This window comes from Paroedura picta, chromosome 5 (assembly GCF_049243985.1).
Source record: "Paroedura picta isolate Pp20150507F chromosome 5, Ppicta_v3.0, whole genome shotgun sequence".
Lineage (NCBI taxonomy): Eukaryota > Metazoa > Chordata > Lepidosauria > Squamata > Gekkonidae > Paroedura > Paroedura picta.
In genome coordinates, this window is record NC_135373.1 from 56,949,131 (window position 1) to 56,976,455 (window position 27,325).

The 27,325-nt window shown below is 41.9% G+C and overlaps 1 protein-coding gene across 6 annotated transcripts in view; it reads left to right on the top strand.

The window, feature by feature from the left end:
• The window catches only part of LHFPL3 (LHFPL tetraspan subfamily member 3), a 184,170-nt gene that overhangs the window by 124,664 nt on the left and 32,181 nt on the right, over nt 1-27,325 (top strand). For 2 of the 6 annotated variants that reach the window (XM_077338151.1, XM_077338153.1), the window contains exon 3: nt 25,025-25,072. The exons of 2 other annotated variants lie outside the window; for them this stretch is intronic. In XM_077338151.1, coding sequence (XP_077194266.1) covers nt 25,025-25,041 — 17 coding nt within the window. In that variant the 3' untranslated portion in view covers nt 25,042-25,072. Of the gene's footprint in view, nt 1-25,024; nt 25,073-26,265; nt 26,315-27,325 lie in introns of all 6 variants that reach the window. 2 more of the 6 variants (XR_013231100.1, XM_077338152.1) reach the window with 2 other exon arrangements.

The following is a 27,325-nucleotide window of genomic DNA, read 5'->3' on the forward strand; positions in this document are numbered from 1 at the left end:
GCCATTTAGATATTTCCAAGATAACTTTGAGTCCTGAACCTTGTCTCCTGCAGCTCAGAACAAAGCTGCATTTTCTTTAGAACTTAGCTTGCTTTTTAGTGTAAATAGTTCAGTTATCATGTCCAAAAGAAGCACCTTTATAATGCTTTTAGTATCTCATATACATTTTTTCTGACTTTGATATATTTTTATCTTATTATGTGTCTCAAAAGGTCAGCTCTTTAAAAAGTACACATGTATCTTTTTTCTCCCATGATTAAAGTACAGGATTTATTCAACAGTCTAATATTATTATATATTGTAATTGCACAGCCTAATTACATGATTGTACATCTTTACACTAATTGCATAATTATACATCATTACAGAAATTACATGAATACATTTGAATCAAGAATTGCTTTAAAATGTACAGGCAATTCACACAACAAACACACATTCAGAATCCATATTGTGCTATCCCATAATATCAGGTTTATAGTGAGGTTTCACCCTTTTGCCATTTCCTTCCATATAGACTTGTAAAAGGTTAGATTTTACTAAGCTCTCAGCATAGTACAAATGATCAGATCACGTTTCAGGTAAGAGATTACTGTATAGCTTTTACACTTGTTCAAGATGTAGTAAAGAACCTAATGTCTGGACCTGGATGATTATACCAAAGCCTTTGGATACAGAATGTTTGTTGCTCATACTGGGAATTTTCCTCATACAAAAAACTATTCGAAGTAATTGGAGTTGCACTTATTTCTTCAAGGGAGGTCAGTGAATTAATACTCAAACTTGAACATCTGGCAGCATATTGTGCCTTTAACTCAGGCTTTCTCAACCAGGGTTTCATTAAACCCTGGGGTTTCTTGATGGTACTGGAAGAGTTTCCCAAATGGGTGGGAGTTAATTATTTTCTAATATATTTTTAAAAAATTATTAAACATTTATCAGGTGATAATGATCATGTCTACAAGAGCCTCTTGTGGCGCAGAGTGGTAAGGCAGCCATCTGAAAGCTTTGCCCATGAGGCTGGGAGTTCAATCCCAGCAGCCGGCTCAAGGTTGACTCAGCCTTCCATCCTTCCGAGGTCGGTAAAATGAGTACCCAGCTTGCTGGGGGGTAAACGGTCATGACTGGGGAAGGCACTGGCAAACCACCCCGTATTGAGTCTGCCATGAAAACGCTGGAGGGCGTCACCCCAAGGGTCAGACATGACTCGGTGCTTGCACAGGGGATACCTTTACCTTTACCTTTAATGATCATGTAAACCAGCCCCTCCACCAAACTGGCCAATAATGTGCCTGGAGGGGGTGGGAAAGGGTGGGGCCCTGGGTGGGCATGTCTACAGCTATGCTACTCAGTCATATTTGACACCATCATGCCACTCCCGGGGTTTCTGAAAGCCTGAAGAATGTTTTAGGGGTTTCTCAACAGTAAAAAAGTTGAGAAAGGCTGGAATAGACTGTATTGAGTTTGATAGACCAAGGGTATGACTTGATGTAAGGCAACTTCATGTGTTTAAACTCTGTTTGCTTTCTATAATCTGTGTCAAAAGATTTTGAAAGAGTTTATAACCTAGGTGTAAACTGGGGGATGCTGTAACCATATGAGAGATTTTTTAATCAACTTTCAATATTTGTTTTTGTTTGTTTGTTTGTTACATTTTTATACTGACCTCCCTTACGGCTCAGGGTGGTTTACAATAAGCATTTGTAGCTTGAAGAGTTATGGTTTGCAGCTCATAGTATATATGAGCTGCAATATAAATGAACCTATTCAAGTAAAAAAGCATTTCCCATGATTACCACGGTCCAGGTCTTCACAGTTTCCCTTTCTGGACTCCTCTTTCCCAGTATTACACATGACCTCACTGCAACCTAAGGATTTAGGGGGTCTGTAAGGAGAAGTATGCATGGCTGCAACTGAAGGGCTCCTCAGAACAAGTAACGTTCTTAAGGTAACAATGTACTGAAAGCATCAGCAACAAGAAGCTGCACAACTGTATTAGCTTTTATTTTATTTTCTCCAAATGGCCATAAACATGGAATCACCACGTTGAAAAACTTAGTTCAGGCACATAAAGCTGTAAATACTGAGCAATGCTTTCTTTGAAGTTGATATGAGAGTAGGTTGCAGTATAGCCAGCTTGGTGTAGCAGATAAGGGTGGTGGCTTCTAATTTGGTGAGCAAGGTTTGATTCCCCGATCCTCAACATACAGCCAGCTGGGTGACGTTGGGCTCCTCACAGACCTGATAGTTCTGTCCTTACAAAGTAGTCCTGTCAGTGCTCTCTCACCCTTACCTAACTCGCAGGGTGTCTGTTGTGGAGAGAGGAAGGGAAGGTGATTGTAATTCAACAGTGCATACATACGTACATACATACATACATACATACATACATACATACATACATACATACATACATACATACATCCACCACTTTGAGACTCCTTCAAGCAGTGAAAAGCAGGATATAAAAACCAGTTCTTATTATTATTATATCAACAATACATTTGTTATAACCCAATTGCAATTTTTTATTTCTCCAAGTGTGATTTCATTCTTAATGGATAAGTAATCATTAACAATTTCTACATCTTGATATGATGAGTACTTCTCCATGTATCTGTAGGAAATGTTTAGAATTTGAACATATCTTTGCTTATCACAGAACATAAATGTTAAAGCATAAGATGTATATCCTGAAAGATAAGTGTATTTCTTTTCATGGAGCAATTTTTCTTTCTCCTGAAAGTACCAAAAGAAACAAAAAGTTGCTGTCTACATGTTGCCTGGCTAAGGCTCAGGTTCAACTAATTTGTTTTCTTGACAAGACATTTCTATTTGGTGTTAGAAGAGCCTTCCCAGACACTTACTTGAGCCTTCACAAACCCCAATTTGTACTACGGTTGTTTGAAATCCTGGGCTTCTGTGCTCTTTCTTCCAAGTTCTTTGTTATCCTTGCATTAGGGCTCAGGCCTTCCTCTATTACAGGAGGTCTCCTGATGGCATCTTTCTGTTTCCATGGCTGCTTGGAGTGGCAGAGGTAGAATTTTTTTTAAAAACAAAGTTGCTGATGTTGCTATGTCACTTCCAGGGAAAACATAGGGTAGCTCTATAGATAACGAGAAACAATTGATTTTACTATAGAGTTTCTGGTGTTTCCTAGAACTATTTCACATCTGAGGTTTACCCAGGAGAGACATAATGATACTGCCGAGGTGACATGCCTCCCCACTGGTTGCCTGTTGATTGCCTCCCACTGTGTACTTTAGGTATACAGCTGGCATTGTAATAAATTGTTATTTATTTCTGGACCCAGTGTGTGAGCAAGAAACAAGTCCCAATTTATTGAACCAACTGAATTCAGGCAACACAATAAACTGGATTAGATCAGTCATGTTACCAACCTCCAGGTGGTATCTGGATATTTCCCTTATTGAAACTGAGATCAGTTCACCTGGAGAAAACGGACATTTTGGAAAGTGAATATGGTATTATGTCCCATTGATGCCCTTATCCCATTCCCCAATCTCCTCAGGCTCCATCCTCAAAATCTCAAGGCATTTTCCAACCCAGACCCAGCAGCCTTATAGATCAGAGGTAGGCAGCCTTTTAAGCCTGACTCTCCCAAAAGCCAAAGTGCCTCTCTGTAAGGATGTCATTGGGCTGGTAAACAAAAGGGGCAGTAGATGTGGCCTGGCAGAACAGGAATTGTATGGCCAGTTTCTTGGAGAGGGGGCCCGCCTCCTTGAGTGGAGAACCCACTTTGCCTGCCATGTAAAACGGCAGAGCTGTCATGTCCTTCAAGGATTGCTACCACTAGTCAATACTAGTTTAGTTTGTAGAACAACATCAGGTAAGTCAGGGGGGGGGGGTAATCTAAATTTTCACCATAGGCAAGACAAGAGAGATATGGGAAAAAGTAATATAACAAACAATAAGAGAAGACAAATGTGAGGAAGGGACAAACAGGTACATGTCTCTGAATTCATTGAGACTTACCCCAAAGTAAATGCACATGGAATTGTATCCTTAGGTTTTATTTCAGTTGAGGGATGATTTTTTAAAAAAACTATGGAGTATAAAGGTTTGCCTGAGCTTTTCTCACAAGCTTGACTATTTCCATGCCTTGTCCTTGGAGAAATTAATATGATGTTAATCATTTGGACAAGGGCACTGGGCAGGCCAGCCCAGATCCTAGTCATTGAGTATTAAATTAAGTGTATTTAGACAGTTACCATCTGAGGTTATGGGAGGAAAAGGAAAAAAGGAAAGCTTAATCATTTAAAAAAATAGCTAGACTATGGCTGGTTGGATGCTTATGCCTCCCTGAAATGAAGATCGGTAATCCCAAAATGAAGTTAAATTAAGCATCAAATGCTACCGATCATTGGTTTCTACAGCTACAAATGGGAAAATATGTCACTCTGCTAGCTATATAGGACTATGATTTATTACCCATAACCAGTTTGGAAACTATGGCTTGCCTCATACACATCATTGGTGAGGATGTTTCCTAGAAAAGATGTCCTCTCCCTAAATATTTACACTTTGAAGAAACAGCCAGATGAATTTTCAGATACAGAGTATGTTGCTGTTTTCAGGCTGGCAGCATTGTGCAGATTGTTGGGTTTTCTGACAGTACATGTTATCTTTTTGGTGGTGGTGATTTATTTAATTTTATTGCAGTGACCTTTGCAGTTGTGTCAAATGGATCGTAATGTTGCCTTGCTTCCTGAAATTCTCTTGAAATGGATTAAACCTGACAATTACTATACAATACATCCCAAGATGTAATGTAAACCGCCCTGAGCCTTCAGGGAGGGTGGTATATAAATATAAATGAATGAATGAATGAATGAATGAATGAATGTGCTCCATGATAGTACAGTGCATTGTTTAATTCTGTTAAGAAAAGTGAACAATCTATCCCATATTTGACAGGCAGCAGATAATTTGTATAGCATCATGGTTTAGGTTAGGAATGTGTTTTTGGACCTTGCCTGTCTAACTGAGCCCTATTTTCACTGTAGGACAGGGGGAGTCTAAGGAAGCACCCCAGGGTGCTGTCCATTCTGTTATCAGCACTTTGGGGCACCATATAGTTGTCACAAAGTTTGTGCTGATTCCTAGAGCTTCATACCAAGCATAGTTTTCACATAATTTTTCTCCCACTGGCATTGGGCAGTGAGGGTTGCTGTTAGGAGGTCTGGCAACCCTTCTCAGTTGAGAGGGCCATAGCAGATGGGATTTGGTGTCAGGAGGGGGGGATGGTGGTTTCCAAGGCTATTTGGCTGCCCACCTCACTCCTGGTCATCATGTCAGAGGTGATGAGTGGTAGTTCTTTGGACATCACAAAATATGCATCCCTAGTATCTCCGAGTCCTAAACTAATTCTGAACCTGTAGTGCCTTCAGATATCACTTCTTGAGATACAGATGCAGTAAGTAATGGTTCATAGAAATTATGTAGGACTTTGGGGAAAATTAGTATATTCATGTTGTAGTGAAAACTACTCATACCCAATTATGAAATTTCTTGAGATGATATGAAACTGGAAGCCCACTGTTTTATTTATTTTATTCCTTGTGGGAAAGTATAGGTATTTTTCCTCTTTTGTGCCTGCAAGTGAACTCTTAACATGCCTGCAAACCCCATTCAAGTTAAAACAAACCAAGCAGCAATAGGAAAAAGCAAAGGCTTTCATCCTGCAACTCTCTGCAATTTGTTTCTTCTTGCTTGCTCTTCAGGAAGCTAATTCTTAAGTATTTCTTTTGCTGCATCTTAACGAAAAGAAAACAAGGGAAAAATGAATAAGAATCTTAAAAGGTCACAATGATTTATTAGCACTGCTTATTAGTATCTGTGTAATTAATACCAAAGTTATGTTTGAGTTGGGGGGTTTACTACACTGGCTATTGTAGCAATGCAAATTGAAACACACATGCCATGGTCTGCCTTTCTCCACAGAATTATGAGAGAATCTTGAAAAATTATAATAAGCATCTTTTCCTAGAGAGCCCAGAAAACTTGAAGCAGAGCCTGGAATTGGTTCTAGATCTCCAAAGTAGAACAGGAAAGGGAAAAGTCTTTTATAACGATGAATTAGAACTTCTTGGCCAATGGCAATCTCAGTGATTGAATTGGCCACCGGCATATTAGGAACAATAGCAACTATGATTCCAAGCAGAAATTATATGTAGTCACTTGTTTGCCACAAGTATATAATGATTACCTCCAGACAACCAAGCATAGAAGAGAATTCAGCCTTGTCCTATTCATGTTTAATCAGAAGAAATGCACTATTGATTCCAGTAGGGCTTACTTCCTTCCACATATGCTTTCTCCTTATTACTGCAGCTATGTGTTGACTAGCTACTCTGTGAAGAAACCCCAGGGCTTCATGAAACCCTGGTTGAGAAAGCCTGTTCTGGGAAACAAAAATCAGTACATTAGCATGAAGAATTTACAGGTATGGAATATTTAAACAGAAAAGTAACCATTTAATAACACTACCTCCCCAGCTTCTTTGTACATGATTCACTGACTGTTCCTTTGAGCAATAGAAACCCATCCTCATTGTAGGATAGGATGTTTTGGGGCATTTCTATTTACTGTCTCCTGTAGCCCCAATCTTCTTTCTTTCCTCTGCTCATCTATCATCTTTTATTACCATGGATGCTATTCCAAGTGCTTTTGTGGTCTGAAACATCTCATTTCCCTTTCATTTTTGCCATGATTGATGTCCTTCATAACTTCTTCCTTGGTGTCAATTTGTTGCATAGTATTTACCCCTAGAAGATACATCGCTGTGGAGAATTCATCTTAAAGGATCATCATCCTTTGGCTTTCTCCTAGAGTACATCTGTGCCAATTTTTGTAATGGCTTTGGCATCTTAAATTGATCATCCAATTAACTTTTTTTGCATAGCCGCTATTGAACATATTTTCCCAGGTTGCTTTAATTGCCATTAAATCACAATTTTAAGTGATAAATCATGTCACTGAGAGTGTAATGGATTAATCACTGAACGAAAATTTAACATGGGTATGTTGGAATGAGTGAACATGTGCATTTATAGTGTGAATTTGTAAAAACTGCATACTCAAAAAATAAGAGAAAATATTAAAAACATAAAATAAGTTTAGGTGAGATTACTCTTCAATTTTGCTTTCTATCTAGTACATTTTTCCCACCCTTTGTTCAAGGAGTTTGGGAAGGTAAGTGTCACACAAAAACCATTCAAGGTACATTAGACAGGTTGAGTGTGTATGACTGACCCAAGGTCACCCCATGAGCTACATGGTAGTTGTGGATATTGGAATCTGAATCTGCCACATCCTTAATAAACACTCTAATTCTACATAAACACTCTAGCCACTGTACCATAGTCCTTCCCTTAAAAATTTTTTTTAAAGTTCTTCACAAATCCCAGTATGTGTCATATTCATGGTGCAACAAAGTCATAGTTTCTTGTCACTTCTGTATGAAAGGTGTTGAAAGAAACTGCTGCTTCAAATGTTCTATCACTTGCGCATTTCTTTGGAAAAAATATTCATAGTTCACTGCATATTTGAATATGTGTTCATATTTATGCATGTTGGAAGGATGTTCATTTGACAATAATTTAAGGGTATCGCCATTTGCACTTTAAGAAGTGCTCTTATGTTACCTCAGCAGTGCAGGAATTCTCATCCTACCTTGTATCCCTGATCACTAACATCAGAGCATAGCAGATAACTAGGGCTGCTACAGACTGTGGCAAACATAAAATGTTTGAGAGCTGTGATCACTTCATGAAAAACAATCACAGGATAGAGCCTCTCATACTCATGAGGAAATGTAAGAGTGAGCCCCTAATCTTCCATGTGTGTGAAGTCAAAATCAAATAACACAAAGAGAGACATACATATAGGTTTCATCAGCTTAGTTTTCAAAGCTGGTCTCCAGAACTGAAGGATTAAGAATTTATTTCACCACTTGTCCGAGGAGCTGAGGGCGGCAAAATAGGGTCCCCCCCACTTCCCATTTAGTTGACATAACGCACTTGGGCAGTAGTGTAGGCTGAAAGAGAATGATTGACACAAGATCACCTTATGAGCCTTCTGGCTAAATAGGGATTTGAACCCAGGTCCACTATTACTTAAATTAGTCATGCTGACAACTTCACCTTAAATGAGGTTGCCAGATAAGCTCACCAGGCTTTAACTCCTTCTGTTACATACAAGTTGAGTTCCTAATCACATTGCTTTGAAGTTCCCAGCTGATGTTTATATAGAGTATAGCACCATGCTGAATGGCTTTGTTGCTTGCACAATGGCTGCTTGAGATGGTGCCAGGATGTTGCAGCTGTGTTTGCCCAGTCCAGGACTAATTCATCTCATTTATCAGACTACAAATAATGGTCACTGCATTTGCTTACTTGTATTGATTTGATTTGAAACTTTATTTTGATACAAGATCAGCTCCAAAGCTTTCTGCCACAATCTTTTTAAATAGGAGGTGTTTAAAAGGACTGAAGAAGTCAGCCTGCAAAATAGCTGGGGGCACTTTCCCCGCCAGCTCAGCTGGGGTCCTTTTGACCGAACTGCTGAAGAGAGCCCCTGTGGAGCCTATGGGGAGAGCTCTCCCTTCGGCAGGCTTTCTCAACCAGAGTTTTGGGAAACCCTCTGGTTTCTAGATGGCCCTGGAAGGGTTTCCCAAATGGGTGGAAATTAATTAATCCTTATCCATTGGTTCTCTTAATATCTGTGAATCAGCCTGGGGGGTGGAGTGTATCCGGGATGACCAAGTTGGAATAGGGACAATCAGGGTTCCCTGCCCCTACAGATCCCTTCCTCTGTCCTTGCCCGCTCTGGCTCGGCCAGAGCCAGCACATCTGCCACAGTCCACGCCTCCACCCTGCCACTACCGTGCTCTGTCTCAGAATAATGGCTGCTGATGGCCTGCCCCAGCACTACTGCAGCCTTGCTGGGGGAAAACACCAGAAATGGTTCGTGGGGAGGAACACTCAATGTTTCCTTGGGGATGGGTTGGAGAGAGACAATCCTTGCCCTGCTGTGAGTCTTTCGCCTCTTCTGCCATGCTCCCACTTTCAGCGTTGAAGACAGCGGGTCGGGCCATCTTCCGAAGGACTTTTCCGCACTCCTCTCTGCACCCCATGCGCAGGGCCCCCATCCTGCTTTACCTGTGCCCAGCCTCCCCTCCTCCATGTTTCCCCCCTCCCTGTCCCCTTTGTTTGGTTGAGTGCCCCACCACGTGGGCAACACGGTTCCCAGGTGCTGACAATGCTTGAGAATGTCAAGGGTGCAGGAGGCTGCCCAGCTACTCCCTCCCTCATCATTGGCAGCTGCTGCGGGAGGGAGGGAGGGAGGGAGGGAAGAGTAGGCGGTGCCTGTGTCAGTACTACAGGTTCTATCCTTCCTGGAGAACGTCCTGCCCATGGGCGCACCACTCACGGTGCCTCTCCGACTGCTTCACTGTGTCTCCAGATGCCAGCGACTCCAACCTCATCAGTGACCTCCGCTGTGAGTGGGTGGAGTGCTGCAGCTAGGCGGCTCAACCCAGCCAGCCAATGCCGGGGGGGGGGGGAACGACAAAGGAAAGAGCCAGACTCTCTGATGATCCAGCCTACTAGCTCATCCTGCCTACAAAATCCCCACATACACACGCACCATGCTAGCGCCCGTTTTATCACCAAAAACAGGTTTACCCTCTAGTGTTTATATATTTTCTAAGTTTATTCATTGAATTATTTTACCATATATGGTCATGTTTATCTCCCCACCTCCCAAATTGACCAATGATGGGCCTGGAGGGGGTGGTAAGGGGATGGACTCTGGGTGGGCATGTCCACAGCTATGCTTCCGAACCTTATCCTGCATGATCGTACCACTTCTGGGGGTTCTTGAAGCCTGGAGAATGTTTCAGGAGTTTCTCAGAAGTAAAAAAGTTGAGAAAGGCTGCCCTATGGAATTGGCTGCTTGGTGGGCTCTGTTGGGCAGAACAGATTAAACTGGACTGCCCAGCAGAGCTCCAGCAGAGTTTGCGGGAAAAAGTCTCCCTGCAGGATTGGCTGCTTGGCGGTCTTTGTTGGGCAGTTTGTTATTTGGTATACATTGTGGGACTCCAAAAGAGGAACTTAAATTGTACTGTTTCCAATAGGCACCTTTCTTTATAAATACAGAGCTGGGAATCATAGAACAGCCGAGTAGCAACCTTCCCTTGGAAAGCCTTGGTTGCTGCAGGAATAAAGGAGGTCCCTTTTGTGACATGAAATCTGATAGTGGTGGAGGTTGGTCTCTGTAGCATGCAGTGCCTGAGCTGCCTGGATGACTCAAAGAGTATGCCAAAGTATTTGAAGATTTCTGTTTGTTCTATATGGTAGACTTCAATTTGCTATCTATGCTATGGTTTCAATGTTTGCTTAGTAAATATGAGGACATTTTGTTTTTTGGTAGTTTATTGCAAGCTGCTTCTCTTTACAGTATGCAGTGAAGACATGGAGTGCTCTCCTAGAGCCCACTTCTGAATACCATAACAGTATTGTCTGTGTATAGTAAGGCAGGGATTGTTTTGTCAGGAAGCTTTGGAAAATGGAAGCTTGGATTTCTTAGGAGCTGACACAATAGATAAACTTGGAGGGGTCAGAATACAGCCCTGTTTAACTCCTCTGCACAAGCAAATATCTAGAGTTCAGGCTATTGAGGGAGGTCCAATGCGTAATCCTGGGAATACTGTCAAATGTTGCCTTGTTCCAGCATGAGGTTTACCCCATTAGACTTAGAGCTGTGCTTCTCCACAAGATGGTGCAAGATCAGGCAGTGGTCTATAGTGAAATGGCCAGCTCTGCAGCCTGCCTTCTTGCCCATCAGTATGCTTTCTCGATCTAACCCATTAAGAAGTTTCAAGTCTTGATGGCTCAAATACAGTTTACTAATGACACTAAGGAGACTTGTATTAACACACAAAATCACTTGCATTGGTCCTCCTTTGCCCCCTCATAGTCAGATGCATGCTTCAGATGACCAGCATAAGATAGACTGCATTGCCTGCTTTTTGCACCTTCACAGTCAGCTGCATCTGTTGAAGGAGTGTTCACAAGAACGGATCTCAAGATTAGCTCACTAGTTAGAGACAGTGTTGTGTAGTGGCTAAAGTGCTGGACTAGGATCTGATGAACCCAGATTCAAATCCCCACTTTGCCATGGAAGGTTGCTAGGTGACTCTGGGCCAGTCACACAGCTCAAACTACTTCAGAGGGTTGATGAGAGATAAAATGGAGGAGGGGATAATGATATAAGCAGCTTGGCAACCCCATGGGGGGGGGAGAGACATCATAGGTAGACACCCAAGGCACACAGAGACACTAAGAAGTAAGTCTCACTTGAAAATCTCAAATTGAATTCCTGTTCTTTTTACCATGCCTCTTTTAAATTTGGGGGGACAGCAGCAGGAGAGGGAAAGGCAACTGCTGTGAGAAATAAGTCTAATTGTGCAAGAAGGCAGTGTAATTAAGTGAGTCAGGTGCATCTGAATGCTCAGATACATTTGGACAGTTTGTTGAATGACTGGCTCCCTGCTAGTGAGCAGAACATAAACACAGCTGATGGGTAATTGAGCATAAGTAAGTCAAACACTCTGTGTCACTACACTAGCTGAGCGTCAAAACAAGAATGTCAGCATCAAGTCAAATGTTAGGGAAGATGCGGTGTTTATAAAGTACCTGCAAAAAGATTTTTAGATTTCTAAATTTTTTTACAAGAAATGTGCAAATTAGCAATATATAATTAGCTGAATAACTAATACCTCAGTTATTGCCACCTTCTTCCAACTCCTGATACCTTTGTCTCTTTAGGCTAATATTAGTGAGAGGCAATCTAATGCAATGGTTAGAGTGCTAGACTAAGATCAGTGAGGTTCAAATCCCATTCCTAATTACATATTTTCTTTTCCCCAGGCCTCTGCTATCAGATGGGTTGCAAATTTATTCTGGCAACTCAGTTTCTAGGTGCACATGGCCTCAGTCCAACTCACAATTTAGGAAGAAGAGTTTTCACTACCCGAAGGAGTCTCAAGGCAGATTATAATAATCTGCCCTTCCTCCCTGGGGGGTAACTGTGTCTGAGAGAGCTCTGACAGTACTGCTTTGTGAGAACATCTCTAAAAGGATTGTGACTAGCCCAAGATCACCCAGCTGGCTGCATGTGGAGAAGCAGGGAATCAAATCTGGCTCACTCTTAACCACTACGGCCCATTATACACGGCCGCCGAAACGGCAATTTCGGGTCACATGGAAAACGCGGAGGGGGAAGACGCGACGCACACCAGTTATGCACGGGGCGGGGCGCAACGGCGGCAAAACCCAGAGTAACCGATTATGCATGCGGCGATCCGGGCGCCGCTTCTGGTTGCGCCCCGGTCACTCGGAAGCGGCGCTTTCTTCCGCGTTTCGCGAACGTGGCTTTTTCGGCAACATGCACCGAAGCTGCGGCCGGTTGCAGCCGGCACCGTGTGTTATCGGTGATTTTAGTCACCGCCATTCCACCCTGAATGTGCGCTAAAACCCCCGTGCATAATGGGTCTACACCAAGCAGGCTCTCAGGAATGGCTATAGGTTTTCCTAATGAGGTAAACTGCTGGGTCCTGGGGTTGGTTCTGCTCAGGAAAATAACTGAAGCCCTTTCTCCTTGGGTAGTTAATACCTAATATAAATCAATCCCTCACACACCTGGTAATTGAATTACCTGCCCAGAATTCCAAGCTGATATCTAATTGTGCAGAGCCAGGGAGCACCTAGGGAAAAGGCAACACGCTATAAGGTTTTGACTGACCATGTATATTGCTCTAGGCACATTGTCAGAAGAATGGGTATCAAAAAACATAGTCAGACCATGCACACCCTATTGTGGTCTGGTCTAGGGGTGCCAATCTTCATGTGGCAACTGGAGATCTCCTGCTATTATAATTGATCTCTGGACAACCAAGATCATTTCCCGCAGAGAAAATGGCTCCTTTGGCAGTTGGACTCTATTCCCCCCCCCCCGGACCTAGTAAGTTAGATCTCCTCCCCACCCTCCCTGCCGCTCTGATAGCAGGGGTGGGAATAATGAGAGCTTCCGCCATGTTGGGATTGTTTTAAAGTCTTTTAATAGGTATTTTAATGGGGATAAGACTATTGTGACCTGCCACGAGCCTACGGGGAGTGGCGGGAAATAAATCTAATTAATAATAATAATAATAATAATTATTATTATTATTATTATTATATCTTGCTGAGGTTCCCCCATCCCCAAACCCAGCCCTCCCCAGGCTCTGCCCCCAAAGCTTCCAAGTATTTCCCAACCTAGAGTTGGCAGCCCTAATCTGTTCTGATCATTGAGGCCAAAGCAGCAAGGAGAAATGGGAATGGCATCAGCCTTTAAAATAGGAGACAGCTGGGAATACACAGCCTGGTGTTTGGTCATCACTGCAGGAGTCTGGCAGTTGTTGTTTGCAGGGATCTGAAAGTGATATGAGATAGAGGCTTTGTTTCGTATAGTATACAAATTCCTTTATTTATTTCATTTTTCTGTCATTTCTGGCCAAACACCTTCTACAGGATTTTAAGACATGCCAAACTCCAATTAACTGCTAGCGTACCTTTTGGGCAGTTCCATTTCTAAGGGCCGTTAATTAAATCTAGCCATTATTTCAAAGTTACCCACAGGATGTGGATAAGAACTGTAGAGGTGGAAATGGCTTTTGAAAGTCAAGTGACTGGTTTCATACATGGATAGTTTATCACCACAAAAGCTAATTTTCCACCCCATTCCCTGGGTACCACTTGAGATAATCTGTGGCAGGTATGAAATTGCTATTACTTCATGAGTACATCCTTTTCTAAAATCCTTTAAAATTAGGTCTACTTTTCTCACACATACTAGTGTGTCCTTGAGATGGAAAAAAATAATGGTTTCTCTGTTACTTTGGACAAATCTATTTCGTTTTCTAATAGTTGTGGAGTATCAGGCAGGAAGACTAGCTTTCGTTATTTCTGCATTCCTTACCTTTTCTCTGGGCTAGAAAATAATTATTATTTCTGTTTTGGTACTCTTTTTCTCTTCACAAATAATGGTATCTTATGTAGCAAGGGTTGCCTCTCTAGGGAATGCGCCCTGGATTGTCATTAATAATCAGAAATTATACATTGAATGTTTATAAAATGCACACATATGGGGAGAAATCAGGCCAGTGTTTGCATGCCACATTTGACCACTGCAGACCGATTCCCTGTTTGTCCGAGGCAGTTAAATCTTTGATATCATGCTACAACCAATGGAAGAACAAGGAACAATCACAACAAAATACAAGTATACTTTACAGTATATCATAGATTATTCAGAAGTGGTCTTTGTAAGAGTATAATGAACTTCAGTAACTTTATTTTTAGGTATATCATTAGTATTCAGAAGTGAATATTTTGCTTGCAAGGTCTGACCACAGCATAATCCCACTGATTTAAATAAGAGGTGTGAACTTTGCCCATTGCGTGCGGATGATTGTCATATCCCATGACTAGCACATCAGGATGGATGAGAAAAACAAGCCAAAGTGATCCGGGGATCCAATTCTAAGCATTTATTACAAATCTATATGAGAGCTTAAGAAGAATTAAACATGAGCAGATGTTATGCCTAAGACAAAGAGTGAGGCTACCATACTACACTTTATTTCATAGGAAACTCCACCCAGAAGTAGGGTCAGTTGACCAAAGAACATGTCAGAGGTAAAACAATGGTCCATAAGACATAACATGTCCTGGGAACCATGGCGGAGACTTAATCATACTAAAGAATATCTTAGTTTCAAAGCAAGTGGGCAGCTGGCACTTCTAGGATTAATACAAGACTGTAGCAAAGGATTCCAACCATAATAAAAAGGTTAACAACTTTTACATAATGACAGTACAATCAATAGCCAGTTTTGGTGAAGTGGTTAGGAGTGCAGGCTTCTAATCTGGCGAGCCGGGTTCAATTCTGCATTCCCTCACATTCAGTCAGTTGGGCATGCTGATAAAGCTGTTCTGACTGAGCAGTAATATCAGGGCTCTCTCAGCCTCACCTCTCTCACAGGGTGTCTGTTGTGGGGAGAGGAAAGGGAAGGTGACTGCAAGCCACTTTGAGACTCCTTCGGGTAGGGAAAAGCATCATATAAGAACCAATGCTTCTCCTTCTTCTCCTTTTCCATTAGGCCCTTGCCTAACGGCCATGAGAAATAAAACGCATTTCAAAGGCTTAGCTATGATGTCCAGTCCTGGGGATCTCCAGGGGAAACCTCCAGGGGAAACCTCCAGGGGAAACCTGGAGATTCCAAGATCTCTCAGTTCCATGCCATGTTGAGGCTTTCTCTATTCATAGGCAAGCAGACAAACAGGCTCCCTTGCCTTGGGGCAAGATTTACAACTTCCAAGCAGTTCCTTCAAGAGGGCAATTAGCACATCAAGCAGGATGCACTTCAAAGGACAAAACCAACAGGCAGATAACAGAACACAAATGAGAACCAAATGGCACAGGAAATACATCAGGAGGGAATGCATTTGAAAGTGTCCCTCCATTTGAAAGTACTGCCCTTGGGCCCCCAGGGAAGGGTGGGGATATAAATTCAAATAATAAATAAAAATAAAATAAATGCTGGTTGGTCTTGGTGCCTACCAACAAAAAAACTTGCATGTATTTTCTTCCATTGGGGCAATCCACATTGAGAAATGCTTTCAAATATGGCATCCATCTGCAGTATTTCCAGTGACAGTAGCAGATTTTTGAACTGGACATGCAGAAACCTGAACAGGATTCCCCTCAGAAGTGGTATTTAGTCTGTCCAAGAAGGAGATAATAAAACAAACAAAAATTTCCTCCATTGGCATCCAAGTAAATCTGGTACTTAACAAAGGCCCCTGTCTCCCCAAATTTGTTGGTTGTCATCTGTTCTATAGCTCAGTTTGAGGCTCATGCAAATGTAGGGCTTATTTGAACCAGGTTTGTACTTGCGGACAATCACACAAATTTGGTTTACCTTAATTAGTGCTGATTTCATTGCCTTTTTCTATAGCCTGGCACCTCCCTTCCAGAAAGCATGCAATGATAGGGTCAGAGAACAAGCCAACATTTAAGCTAGGTGTCTGCCCTCCTCTACTATGCAAAGCCATCAAACCAACTTCAAAATCTGGCTTCAGATCCTATTTTGATGGACCCTAAATAATTGGTAGTATGAACTGTGTTTGGATACTCACACCATGATTTTGCATTATGTCTTGATGGAACATTTGAGAAACTTGAGGTTTCTCTGAAATTCAGTTTGGAAAGCCCAGGACTGGCGCATATTTTTTGTACAGCACAAACATTAACAGAAGAATTAACAGCCTTAGAAGAACTGTCACGCCTGCAGCAGGCTAGCTGGCAGCTAGCTTCTGTTTCAAATCATGACTTTGTCTGGTCAGATGTACAGCTAATAAGGGAGGATGTAGCAGTTTAGCCAGATGAGGAAACCTCCCATCTCCTGTTCTGCACAAGCTCTTTTCTAAAGAAAACATTTGTGCCAGAAATAGTGCCACAGATTTTGGAAGGTATAACTTAGATCTTGTAAATGCACTCAAAATTAATTTATTCTGGAGCGTGTCTGTATGTTGTTGAGTTTGACATATGCTTTTCAATTTTATGCTCTACTGCAGAGAGAGTGCATAGAACGGAAATAGTAAATCAGCCCATGGTTTTTCAAAGATGGTTGCTCAGGTATGAAGAGGATGTTCTGTAAATGTTTAAAAAATGATTTCAATGCCTTCATTCAGAAAAGGTCACCTGTACATTCCAGGAGTTAATTTACAACATTAGGATATTTTAATCTGAAACTGATTGAGGGGTAGCATGTGACAGGTATCCAGAGTAGGTATTATTGGGTTATAAACTCTCAGCAGCTGATTGAGAGCTCAAATGGAAACTGATCACTCTGTGTGTTGTTGTTTTTCTTGTGGGCAAAGATAGCCCAGTCAAGCCCAGTCCCATAAGATCTCAGAAACTAAGTAGGATTGCCCTGGCTCGCACTTGAAGAGATGACCTCCAAGGAACACCAGTGTCATGACTTGGGGGCAGGCAGTGACAAACCACCTCCAAACATCTGTTGCCTGGTGGCCAGACAGTCTTAAGATCTCCTAGCTCACACACGGCATGCGATAAATAATAATGTGGGCAAAGTCCCATGAAGGGACAACATATTTGTGAGCACCTTCATTCCACGATGGGGTTTATTGCAGAGTAAACATGCAAAAGATCAGCTGGCATGAGACCTTGTGAGACTCTTGGAAAGGAATGTGAGTGGGTCATGTGGGGAGGGGCAGAGGAAGCATCTCCTCATTTATACAGAGCCATTGTGAGGTAGTAGTCAGAGTGTCAGTCTAGATGGAATAAAGCCAAGTTCAAATCCTTACTTAGCCTTGAAGCACATCAAGAGATCTTGGGCCAGGCAATCACAGACTAACATACCTTACAGTGTGGTTGTGAGGCACCAGCAGAAGAGGAGAACCAAGGCCTTTCTCCTATCCTCTTTGGAGACAAGGTGGGATAAAAAAATAATATTACAGAACTTCCATAATTCATAACTGTTTCATTATTATAACCATAACAAACACTTGTACTGCTTTACTTAAATAAGTACAATGCATTGTGTTTTCAAAAAGGTAAGTAGAAGTATTTCCTGCTCTTGGGTAATACTGGAAGGTTTACTGAAGGCTGACGAGAGTTTTTCCACATTCTTCTGTATTACTGCAGTTCTTCCAACCACTGGGAAGATAATTCCTGGGATTGCAGGATCCATGAAGAGGAATAACAATAAGTGTTGGTGGCTGGGGTAAAGAGGAGCTGGGGGATGGGGGGAGATTGCTGTCTTCTTGAAGTAGAGCTGTGCTTATGGAATAGGAAGGAGCAGCAGCAATGAAGAATAATGTGGGAAAACAATAATTTATGCACATGGAATTATAGGATTATGCCCAAAGGCATCCATACTGTGAATCTTGCCTTCAAATGGCACTCTGAGTATGTTGAGTCATTGAGTGCACACCTAGCAATTAAGTGGGTCATTTGGTAAACCAGCCCCAGTCTTAACTATTTGAATAATTTCCATTAGTGAATAAATTCCATTAGTAGCATACAGTGATTATCCTTTCCACAAACAGAAGGATGGATCTTTAAAAACAAAGTACCAAGGGGCACTAAATATCCTACCAGACATGGCACAAGATTTGCTCCAGTGGATTTTCTTTTATTGCCTAAATAGGAGAAACTATGAGACACTTCATCACTTGTTAGTTAGCTAGGAGCTTGTTGTTCTGTTTTTGTTAGAAAACTATCTGGAAGATCTAGGAGAGAGAAGTAGACTGCTATGAGACAAACATAACTAAAAAGAAGGGTTCACTGGTCATTCAGACTAGTTTACTCAGGCTCAGACTAGATTTGGTCTAAAATTTTAGGTTTATGATGCCTTGAAGTTTTTTTTAAATGCAAATACCCAATCCATGCTGTAACTGTCGTACAGCATGGTGAGTTAATCCTTGTAGCTAGAACTGCTATGGAGTGAAAAATCTCCTGGGTCGTGGAATGGTATACTCTAGCCTGGTCATCAGAGCTTGGAAGCTAAGCAGAGTCAGTACCCTGTTGGGAAACCACCTCCGCTTAATCATTTGCTTTGTAACCTCTACGGGGTCGCCATAAGTCAGCTGCAACTTGACAGCACTTTATACACAGAAGAAAATTGTGAGAATCAGACTGTCAGGTAAGATATATGGGAAAACATATTATGTGGCAGCCTTAGGGAAAATCTGAGGAGGAGGGGTTGGGAGCCTCACATCACTGGCTGGGAAAGCTTTTTCTAAAGAAGCTTGACTTTCGGATGGCCCTTCCCATTAGCCGACAGCAGCAGCCGTTGGGGAATGTGCAACTATTATCTGCCCTGAAAGAACCACTTTGTTCAGCTGCCACCACCTCCCCTTCCTGGCCTCACCACCACACTCAGAATGGTGGCAGGGAGAATCAAAGCCTGTTGCATGATCACTCTCCTTCTCTGCCTCATACATACATAGGAAGCCACCACTTAACCCAAATATTTACAGTGGGAAACAAGATCATACTTTGCTAACATGCCTATTGGATTCACTGGTCTCACTCTCCCCCCTCCCCCCATCAGATAGCTATATGTAAAGGTCTGAGTAATTCCTGGATGGAGCCTCTAGTGTGGTATAATGCTAGAGACTCCACCTGCCCCAGCAGCCATTTTCTCAGGTGAACTGATATCTGTTGTATGGAGATCAGTTGTAACCCTATGAGCTTTCTAGCCATCTAATTGGCAACCCCACTATATGTAGGTCTAACATTTTAATTTAATAGATTGTTATGCATGTAAAATGCATGTGTATATGCTTGAAAAGGGTGACTGATGCCAATTTTCAGTCTAAGAATCAGAAAATTGCAGTCTGGACCTCTGCACACTGGATTTTACACAAATCCATCTAAAAGTTATACACATGCTTACTCAGGGTGGCAGAAGTGGTAAACATGGGCAAGGCAAGAACAATATCAGCACTCCATGCCTAGCAACAAAACCAGGGAACATGTCTTTCAGTGGCCTTTTTATACTATTAAAATGCTTCAGACTTTTATTGAGTTTTACTGAACACCATGGATGCAGTTTCTCTTACTATTTGTGCCTATCACAAGCTCCACGAGCGCTGCATGTAGGAGGCAGCTGCAGACGCCAGGGGTTCTGGCACGGCACTGGGAGATATGGAGGCAGCCACAGCCATGGGGGTCCTGCTCAGCACCCCTGATCCCCTGCCCATGTTGCTCAGGACAGCTCCACCAGGAGACAAGACCAAAGAGTTGGATGAGAAGACCGAGGACGACCTGGAGATGGTGGGTGTTGCAGCAGCCACTGGGAGCGGCACAGAAAGAAGGAAGGTCATGGTTGCCTGCTGGGGATCATGTAGCCTGCCAAGTGCAAGTGGTGGGGGCAGCTCAGCCCCTGATGTGCCCATGGCCATGTGGGGAAGGCATGTGCTCCCAGCTATTGGGAACAAATCATGAAAATTGTCTCAGCTGGGTTAAGAAAACAGAGACACTATAAGACAGAGATTCTGCTGCTAAATTGTCTGCCTGACAACCCAAGTGACCTGTTAATGGCTGCCTCACACATGATTACTGCTGCCAGATTGGTCTTTGCAAGGCAATGGAAACAAAATATACTCCTAAATTTCAGGACTGATGGTAGAAAAATAAAGGCGAATTATACTCCTTTGAAATTAATACCATCCCAGAAAAGCAGACACATGTTCAGATTAGACCAATCATGGTATATTGAGAATGGAACTGGCAATAGAATAGACTGAATTAATACTATCATTGCTCTAGTTGTAAAGGGGAAAGGAATGATTATGTATTTTGTCTATCTTTGTCTTTTATATTTCCTTTCATTGTTCATTTGTTTGAATACATTATTTTTAAAATAGTAAAACATAGAACAGGCAGATACAACCAATTTCCTTTAAAAAAATGAAAACACAGAGACTAACCTTACTTGTATTATGATGAAATCAATCCAAAAGAATGAGAAGGGAATATTTAAGAAACGATTTGTGCTTTGTAATAAAAGTGTTTTTAATTAAGAAACAAATTAGTTTTAATAGCTTTCTTATATATCAGTCATAGCCCCATTGTACCAGTTGCATTTAAAATCAGGAGATGGATGTTCCTGTAAGTGTTCAAAATTGTCTGGATTGAAATAAGCACTTCTATTCTGGTGGGCTGGATTTGATTTGCTGCTTCCCTAAATGCAGCCAGCTGGGTGACTTTGGGCACTGATAAAGCTGTTCTGATTGAGCAGTGATATCAGGGCTCTCTCAGCCTCACCCACCTCACAGGGTGTCTGTTGTGGGGAGAGGAAAGGGGATGCCGCTTTGAGACTCCTTCTGGTCGAGAAAAGTGGCAAATAAGAACTAACTCTTCTTCAAATCACAGTCTTATATATGGAATCTTTTAAAAGTCAAAACAGCTAAATCAGCATATAGTTAAAATGGCATATAGTTAAAATAAACTCTCATAAAACATTTTATATTTTTAAAAATTACAATTTACCAAAACAAAACAAAAGTCTTCATGGGGGATCTGCCATTTGGCGGTACCATTCCAGAATACTATTTTGTTAGCAATCGTGTGCTGTTTTTGTTTGTATACATGGCCTACCTATTTTAAAAAATCTAGTGAGAGTCTGACTATCACAGCGTATGTGGGATTCCATGGTCCTGGCCCCATCCTCACACACACACACACAAACATGCACATACACATGCACAGACTCACAATCCTTCCCCCCTTCCCTCTTGCCTTTCCCATCTACTTTTCCTTCCTGGTCCCTCCCCACTCCCTCTCTTTCTCACACACACATTCCTACTTCCCCTTCCTTGCCTGTTACAGCAGGAGATTTGCATCAGTCCACCAGTGGCATGCCAGAGTTCCAAGGCCTAGGGCTGGGCCTCAGAGCATTGTGGCGGCTGTGTGTCTCCTCACTTCCCAAGCGTGCCCTCCTCTGTTGAGAGTGGAGCTGGGCTGGGAAGCAGGACACTGTTGGTGGCAGCCGCGCATCTCCTCACTTCTGAGGCCTGCCCCACTTTGCGGAGGGTGGGGCCAGGCTGGGAAGCTGGGCACTACCACCTGCAGCACTCTGAGGCCCACAGCAGCCACACATCTCCCTGCTTCCCAGGCCTGTCCTGCTCTGCAGAGGGTGGGGGGAGTTTGGGAAGCAGGATGCTGCCACCAGGAGAGCTTTGATGCCCAGGGCTGGACTTTGGAGCTCTGCTGGCGGCAGATGTCATCTACTAGTGCACTTCCTAAGGCGGGACCATGGATGTCATGTCCATGATCATTTCCGTTTGAGGAAATGCACTAGTAGGTGTGTTCCATATTTCAAAAAGTTATACCTGCTGCCATTGGTTCAGAACTTGCTGGCAGTGGGGCATCCTTCAGAATAGCATGAGTGCATATCTGCTCCCACTTCTGGTGTAATGTTCAGCGGGGTGAAAGATTCCATAAAAGTGTATTCAAACAGCACATGTCAAACAGTATGTTATAGATACAATGAAACATATGTGTTCATACTTTACCTCCACTTAGATGGAAGAGCCTTTTCAGGGAAATATTTGGATTTGCACAAAGAACTTGCACTAATGCACATATTTGTAAAATATGGAGTTAGGTTGTCAAGGCCAAGCCTAGCCAATTCAGAAGTTTTAGATTGTTCACAGATCAATGTTACATAGCCAAAGAGACCTCTAAAGCCCTTAGCACATTAAGCCCTATCCTCTACCTTTGTAGTTCCTGGTTTTAAATGTCCCCAGACCCCTCAAAAGTATTCATTAAAGATAAAATGCCTAATCGATGGAAGTGTATGAAAACTTGGGCATGAAGGCCAGAGCTAAGAGAGATGAATAAACGTCTTGATAAAGAATACAGAAAGTCAATGTTACATTTTCTTATACAGCATTATTTCAATAAACTCATTCAATGACTTATAGGTCTCATTGTCCCTTTGAATATCCCTAGAGAAAGTAAGTGTAATTAATTCTAGGTTTAAATTGATTCAAAAAGGCAAAATAAACAAAAACAATTTAGGCTACAACCATGTATGAAAAGCATTGATATAAACACTTTCCAGCTTCTACCTTTGTTGTGGAATGAGGTCAGAAATAGCAAGGTCAACTTTTGCTCTACTAATTTTGGGATCTGGAATTACAACTCATTTCCAGGCTGTAGATTAATTCCCCTGGAGCAAATGGTTACTTTGAAGGGCAGACTCTATGGTACGATACTTACTGAGTTTCCCCCCCCCCATCCCAAACATGACTTCGCTCAGGCTCCATCCCCAAATGGACAAGAATTTCTCCACATAGTTGGCAAACCTACTTCTGACTGCCTGTAATGATGTGCTGCAGTATTCTCTCCCACTAACTAAAGGCTCTTAGCTTAATTGTTCTATAGACCTTTGTTAGTTAATATAACTCAAGGCAACAGATAGCAAGATTTATTTCCCTACAGGAAAGATAATAGTCCTACAATAAAATCTTAGGAAACCTCCATTTTTGTTAGGCACATCCTTTGGTTTCTCATCCCTTAATACAGAGCCTTTATGGAAGTGTCAATTTTCAATGGCTCTCTAAGGTCTCCCTAAAGAATATTCCTTCCTGTTTTTCTTTGAGGCCAAGCCAGTAACTATTTCTAAAGAGGACTCTGAAGAGCCAAAGGTATTTATTAGCTTTGATGATGGAACTGAAGCTATGTGCCAAAAACTGAGGTTTATGCTTTTTTTACCTGCTGTACTGGATTTTGAAGAAAACGAATGTATTGATTTGTTTAACTTGCAAGTCTGCTGGGAAATTGCTCAGCAGATTCATGTGTGATAAATGGACTATTTTCAAATACTTTTTAGCAGTCTGTGGTGGATATACACACACATCTATTCTGGATCCTTGCAGAAGTATATTATTGTGTCAAAGGAATACAGTTGTCAAAGGAATCTAGGAAAACAACAGTTAGTATATTAAATAATATCAGCTTCTAGAAAAATATAGCTTGTAGACCAATTTGTGGCTTTAGAAGAGCATGGATACATATTCCCGTAGGTTAAAAAAAATACTGAAAAACACCTCTCTCCCAACCTGGCTGCCAATATGTCAGCTACTTAATGAAGTTCTCTAAATGTTTGTGTGCACAGACACACATGTCTGTTATAAAGTTTGATGATTTTTAACATTGCACTGATTATTCTATTACATCACAGGCAAAGAGATTTGTACTTTTAAAAACCACTGGGCAGTGATCTTCAGGGTTGGTGCATCCAATAAATCTTGTATCCATATGTAAGCTTTTTAATGGCTGTGACCACCAACCTAGCCCTTTAAAAAACTAAAAGGGGCACACTTGTAAACTCTACTTTGCCTACACGGTCCCACTGTGTAACCTGGGAGGGGGAATCACAGGTACAGTCAGCTGCAAGTACTCTGTTCACATTGGCTTCATTCACAAGGGTAGGTGCTGATTAGTTCTGCATTTATCATTCTGTTCACACCTGACCAAGTGGGAGCCTACCTGTGGACAGGAAGGACTGCCTAGTTGGCCAAGTATTTATTTGTTCATTTATCCATTATATCGACATGTAGCATGCTTTTCTTTTGAGCGTTTCAGGACCTTAGAGGGTGCAGCACTGGGAAGATTCATTCCCTGTTTGGCTACAAAGCCCACTTGAGTTACTGCCTGGTGAACCTCACAAGGTTGCTGTCCAAGATTAAATGAGAAGGGTAGAATATAAATGGAATGTTAATAAAATGTATATGTTATGTGAGCCAAGAACACTATATTGGGAGACAGACATTGTTGCTTTGGCCTGTAAAGGGACACTATAAAAATGAAAAAGTTAATTTATTAATTCTAGAGGAGGTAGCTTTGTTAAGTAATTGAACCAAATAAAACAGAAGTTCAGGGGCACCCTAAAGACCAACAATGTTTATTCCATCAGGAGCTTTTGTAAGTCAGAGCCTACTTCACTTGGACTCCCTGGGCTTAGACTGGAGTAACTTCACCTAGGATTACACTGTATCTGTGGAGGAGTTTCATGTGCTCACTCCAGTGCATGTGGGTTGGCATGCCAATGGTATATCCATATGGGCTGCTGATGGCTGCCATGCAAATGAGCTGACAAATGCCCTTAGTACATTTAAAATTGGTATGTAATGCGTGGAATGCTTCCAGTTTGCTCATGGCCCTAAGCACGTCTGTTTCAGCCCTGGGTGGTAATGCAAAACTGTTCTGGGATCCTGGACATTGGCTTTACATTGTATACAGATACGGATGGATGTGTTTTTGATAACAATGAGACATGTGTACCTTGTGTGTGTGTGTGGGGGGGGGTGACCTTTTTAATTATTCCTTAACAATTTTGTTTTTCCCTCCTGTACAGATGATGGGAATGCTTAAAACAAGCAAAGGTAGTGTGAATCTGATGAATGTAAGTGTAAGCATGGTGCCCAGTGGGTCATGCTGTGTGGTATTTGTGTGCTTCTGCCAGACTGTTCTGCATGGCTTTCTGCTGTCATCTTGTGTTACTTGTGCACTTATTTTGTTTAGCAATGCTGATTTTTTAAAAAAAAAATCTAATTTGCATTTTCAAAAAAAAATCAGTTGGATCTAGTGCAGAGTGGAGCCCTTCAAAATACCCCCAATCTCCTATTCTGGAGGAGAGAGGGAACAGCATGGGGGGTGGGTATTTCAGGTTGCCATGAGGGGCGAAGAGGGCCCCTCCAGATAAGCTTCCTGGATCCAACCAAATATCACCATTGTCATGCCTTTCTCCAAAGGTCCTTAGAAAAATATATTATTCCTGTGCAACTGTCGTTATTTTTCTACTTTTGTATATATAAAAATATAGTTTTTATTAGACTGCTGTAGCTGTTCAAGTCAGGCTGCTGTGGTGTATTTTGCAGTTATCTTGATCTGATCTGATATAATATAACTGAGTTATTCAGGAAAGTCCATATATCTACATTGTGACAAAATGACCTTTCTTGTATGTTTCATATAGGGCTATTTGCTCTGTCTGGCAGGAATATCAATAAGATGTCCTAATCCTCCTCTGGTCATTTAGAACTGGAAGAGAATTTACTGGATTCTTTTAAGGAACTACCTGCCATTGAACAGCAACAGATAACTGACAGACTTGACAAGCTTAGATAAACACTTCTCAAAGAATAAGATGTCCAAGGTGTTCATCCAACAGCATTATCATATGTATTCATGTGTACTGAATGCTGCTGAAACTTCATGTGTGGGAAACAGGTATTTTGAGGAGGAAAAGGGCTTTTCTACATGTTTTTTCCCATCAGTTCTGGCCCCATACTACTGCAGTTTATTCCCTGATTTCAGCATGCATATTTGTGCCTTTAGTTTTCACTTCAGGTTTTTATGTCTCTCCCCCCCCCCCCCCTCCTGGTTCTTTTGAAACAACTTTTACCTCAGTGTTTTTCTGGAAGCCAATTTTTAATTGGCTTTTCCTCATGTGTAATGTTTTTCAGTTTTCTATGTCCCACCCATTGCCATTCACTTCCAGACCACTATTTTGATGATTGGATGTTGTGATCAAAGTAGTCTCTCTGTTCCGTCTCACTCTGGACGAGTGATTTATTTTTCCTTTCTTTTTTTAAGCAGCACTAAAATGTTACAACATCACTGGAGCATTGTAACGGGAGTCTTGGTAGGTTCTCGGAATTTGCAGTTTTCATTTTTGAAAATGTCTCTTGTCACCCTCTCTCATTGAGATATGTGCCTCTCCCCCTATATCTCTGGGACATATAGAACTAGAGACTTAATATTCAGAGAACGTGCTAAGACTAGTGCTACAGTGTTCCAGCAATATATCGATTTTAGTGCCATTTTTTTAAAGAGGCAGGGGTGCTGTGATGACCAACCTTATTCTAGTGCTTGTGGATCAACTACCAAGAAAATCAGGATTAAGTCAAGCATGTTTGAAAGTCCCACATCTAGCTCTCACACCCTACTCTCACCCTCACATTACCCTTAGTCCTGCACCTACTCCCTCTCTGATGAGCCCAGGAAAGTGATCACTGAAGGAGGAGGAATCATATTGGTTCCATGCAGATCCTTTGCAAAACCATTTTTCTAGCCTAACATGCCAGAAATACCAAAGCATGAAAAACTTTTAAAAAATAACAACCTGATACCAGCATATGAATCAATGAGTTCTAGCTTGAAGCCTATATGCATGAGAACTGGGGACTCATCCTTGTCCTGCCTTGACATGGGAGGGAAGGTCCTTGAAGGAAGAGGAAGACCAAGCAATAAAGGACCCTCATTTTCTCTTGCTACAGCAGTTTTCCATTCAAGAGCCAATAAAATCAGCAGTCAGGGTCCACTCATGAATTGGGCCATCTACCTTCAGCTTCCCTAAAGATTCCCACAGGATCCTAAGAAGGCAAAGAGAAGCCTGTACCAAATGATGAAGCCCATGCCTAGAAGCTTGAAGCTTTCCCCAGGGAGGCTCCATTCCCTCTATCCTGACAGGATCTAGACCCAACTCCCACTTACAGGAAGGAGTGAGGTTCTCAGCTTCCTCCGTATGCCTTCAGTAAAGCATTAGCCTTTGCTGGCCTCAGCAGTTCTCCAGCTTAATTTGTACTAAACCTTGGCCAGCCCCTTATTGCCATGCCGCTATTGCCCAGGTCCTCCTGGGTCTAATTTCTGCCTG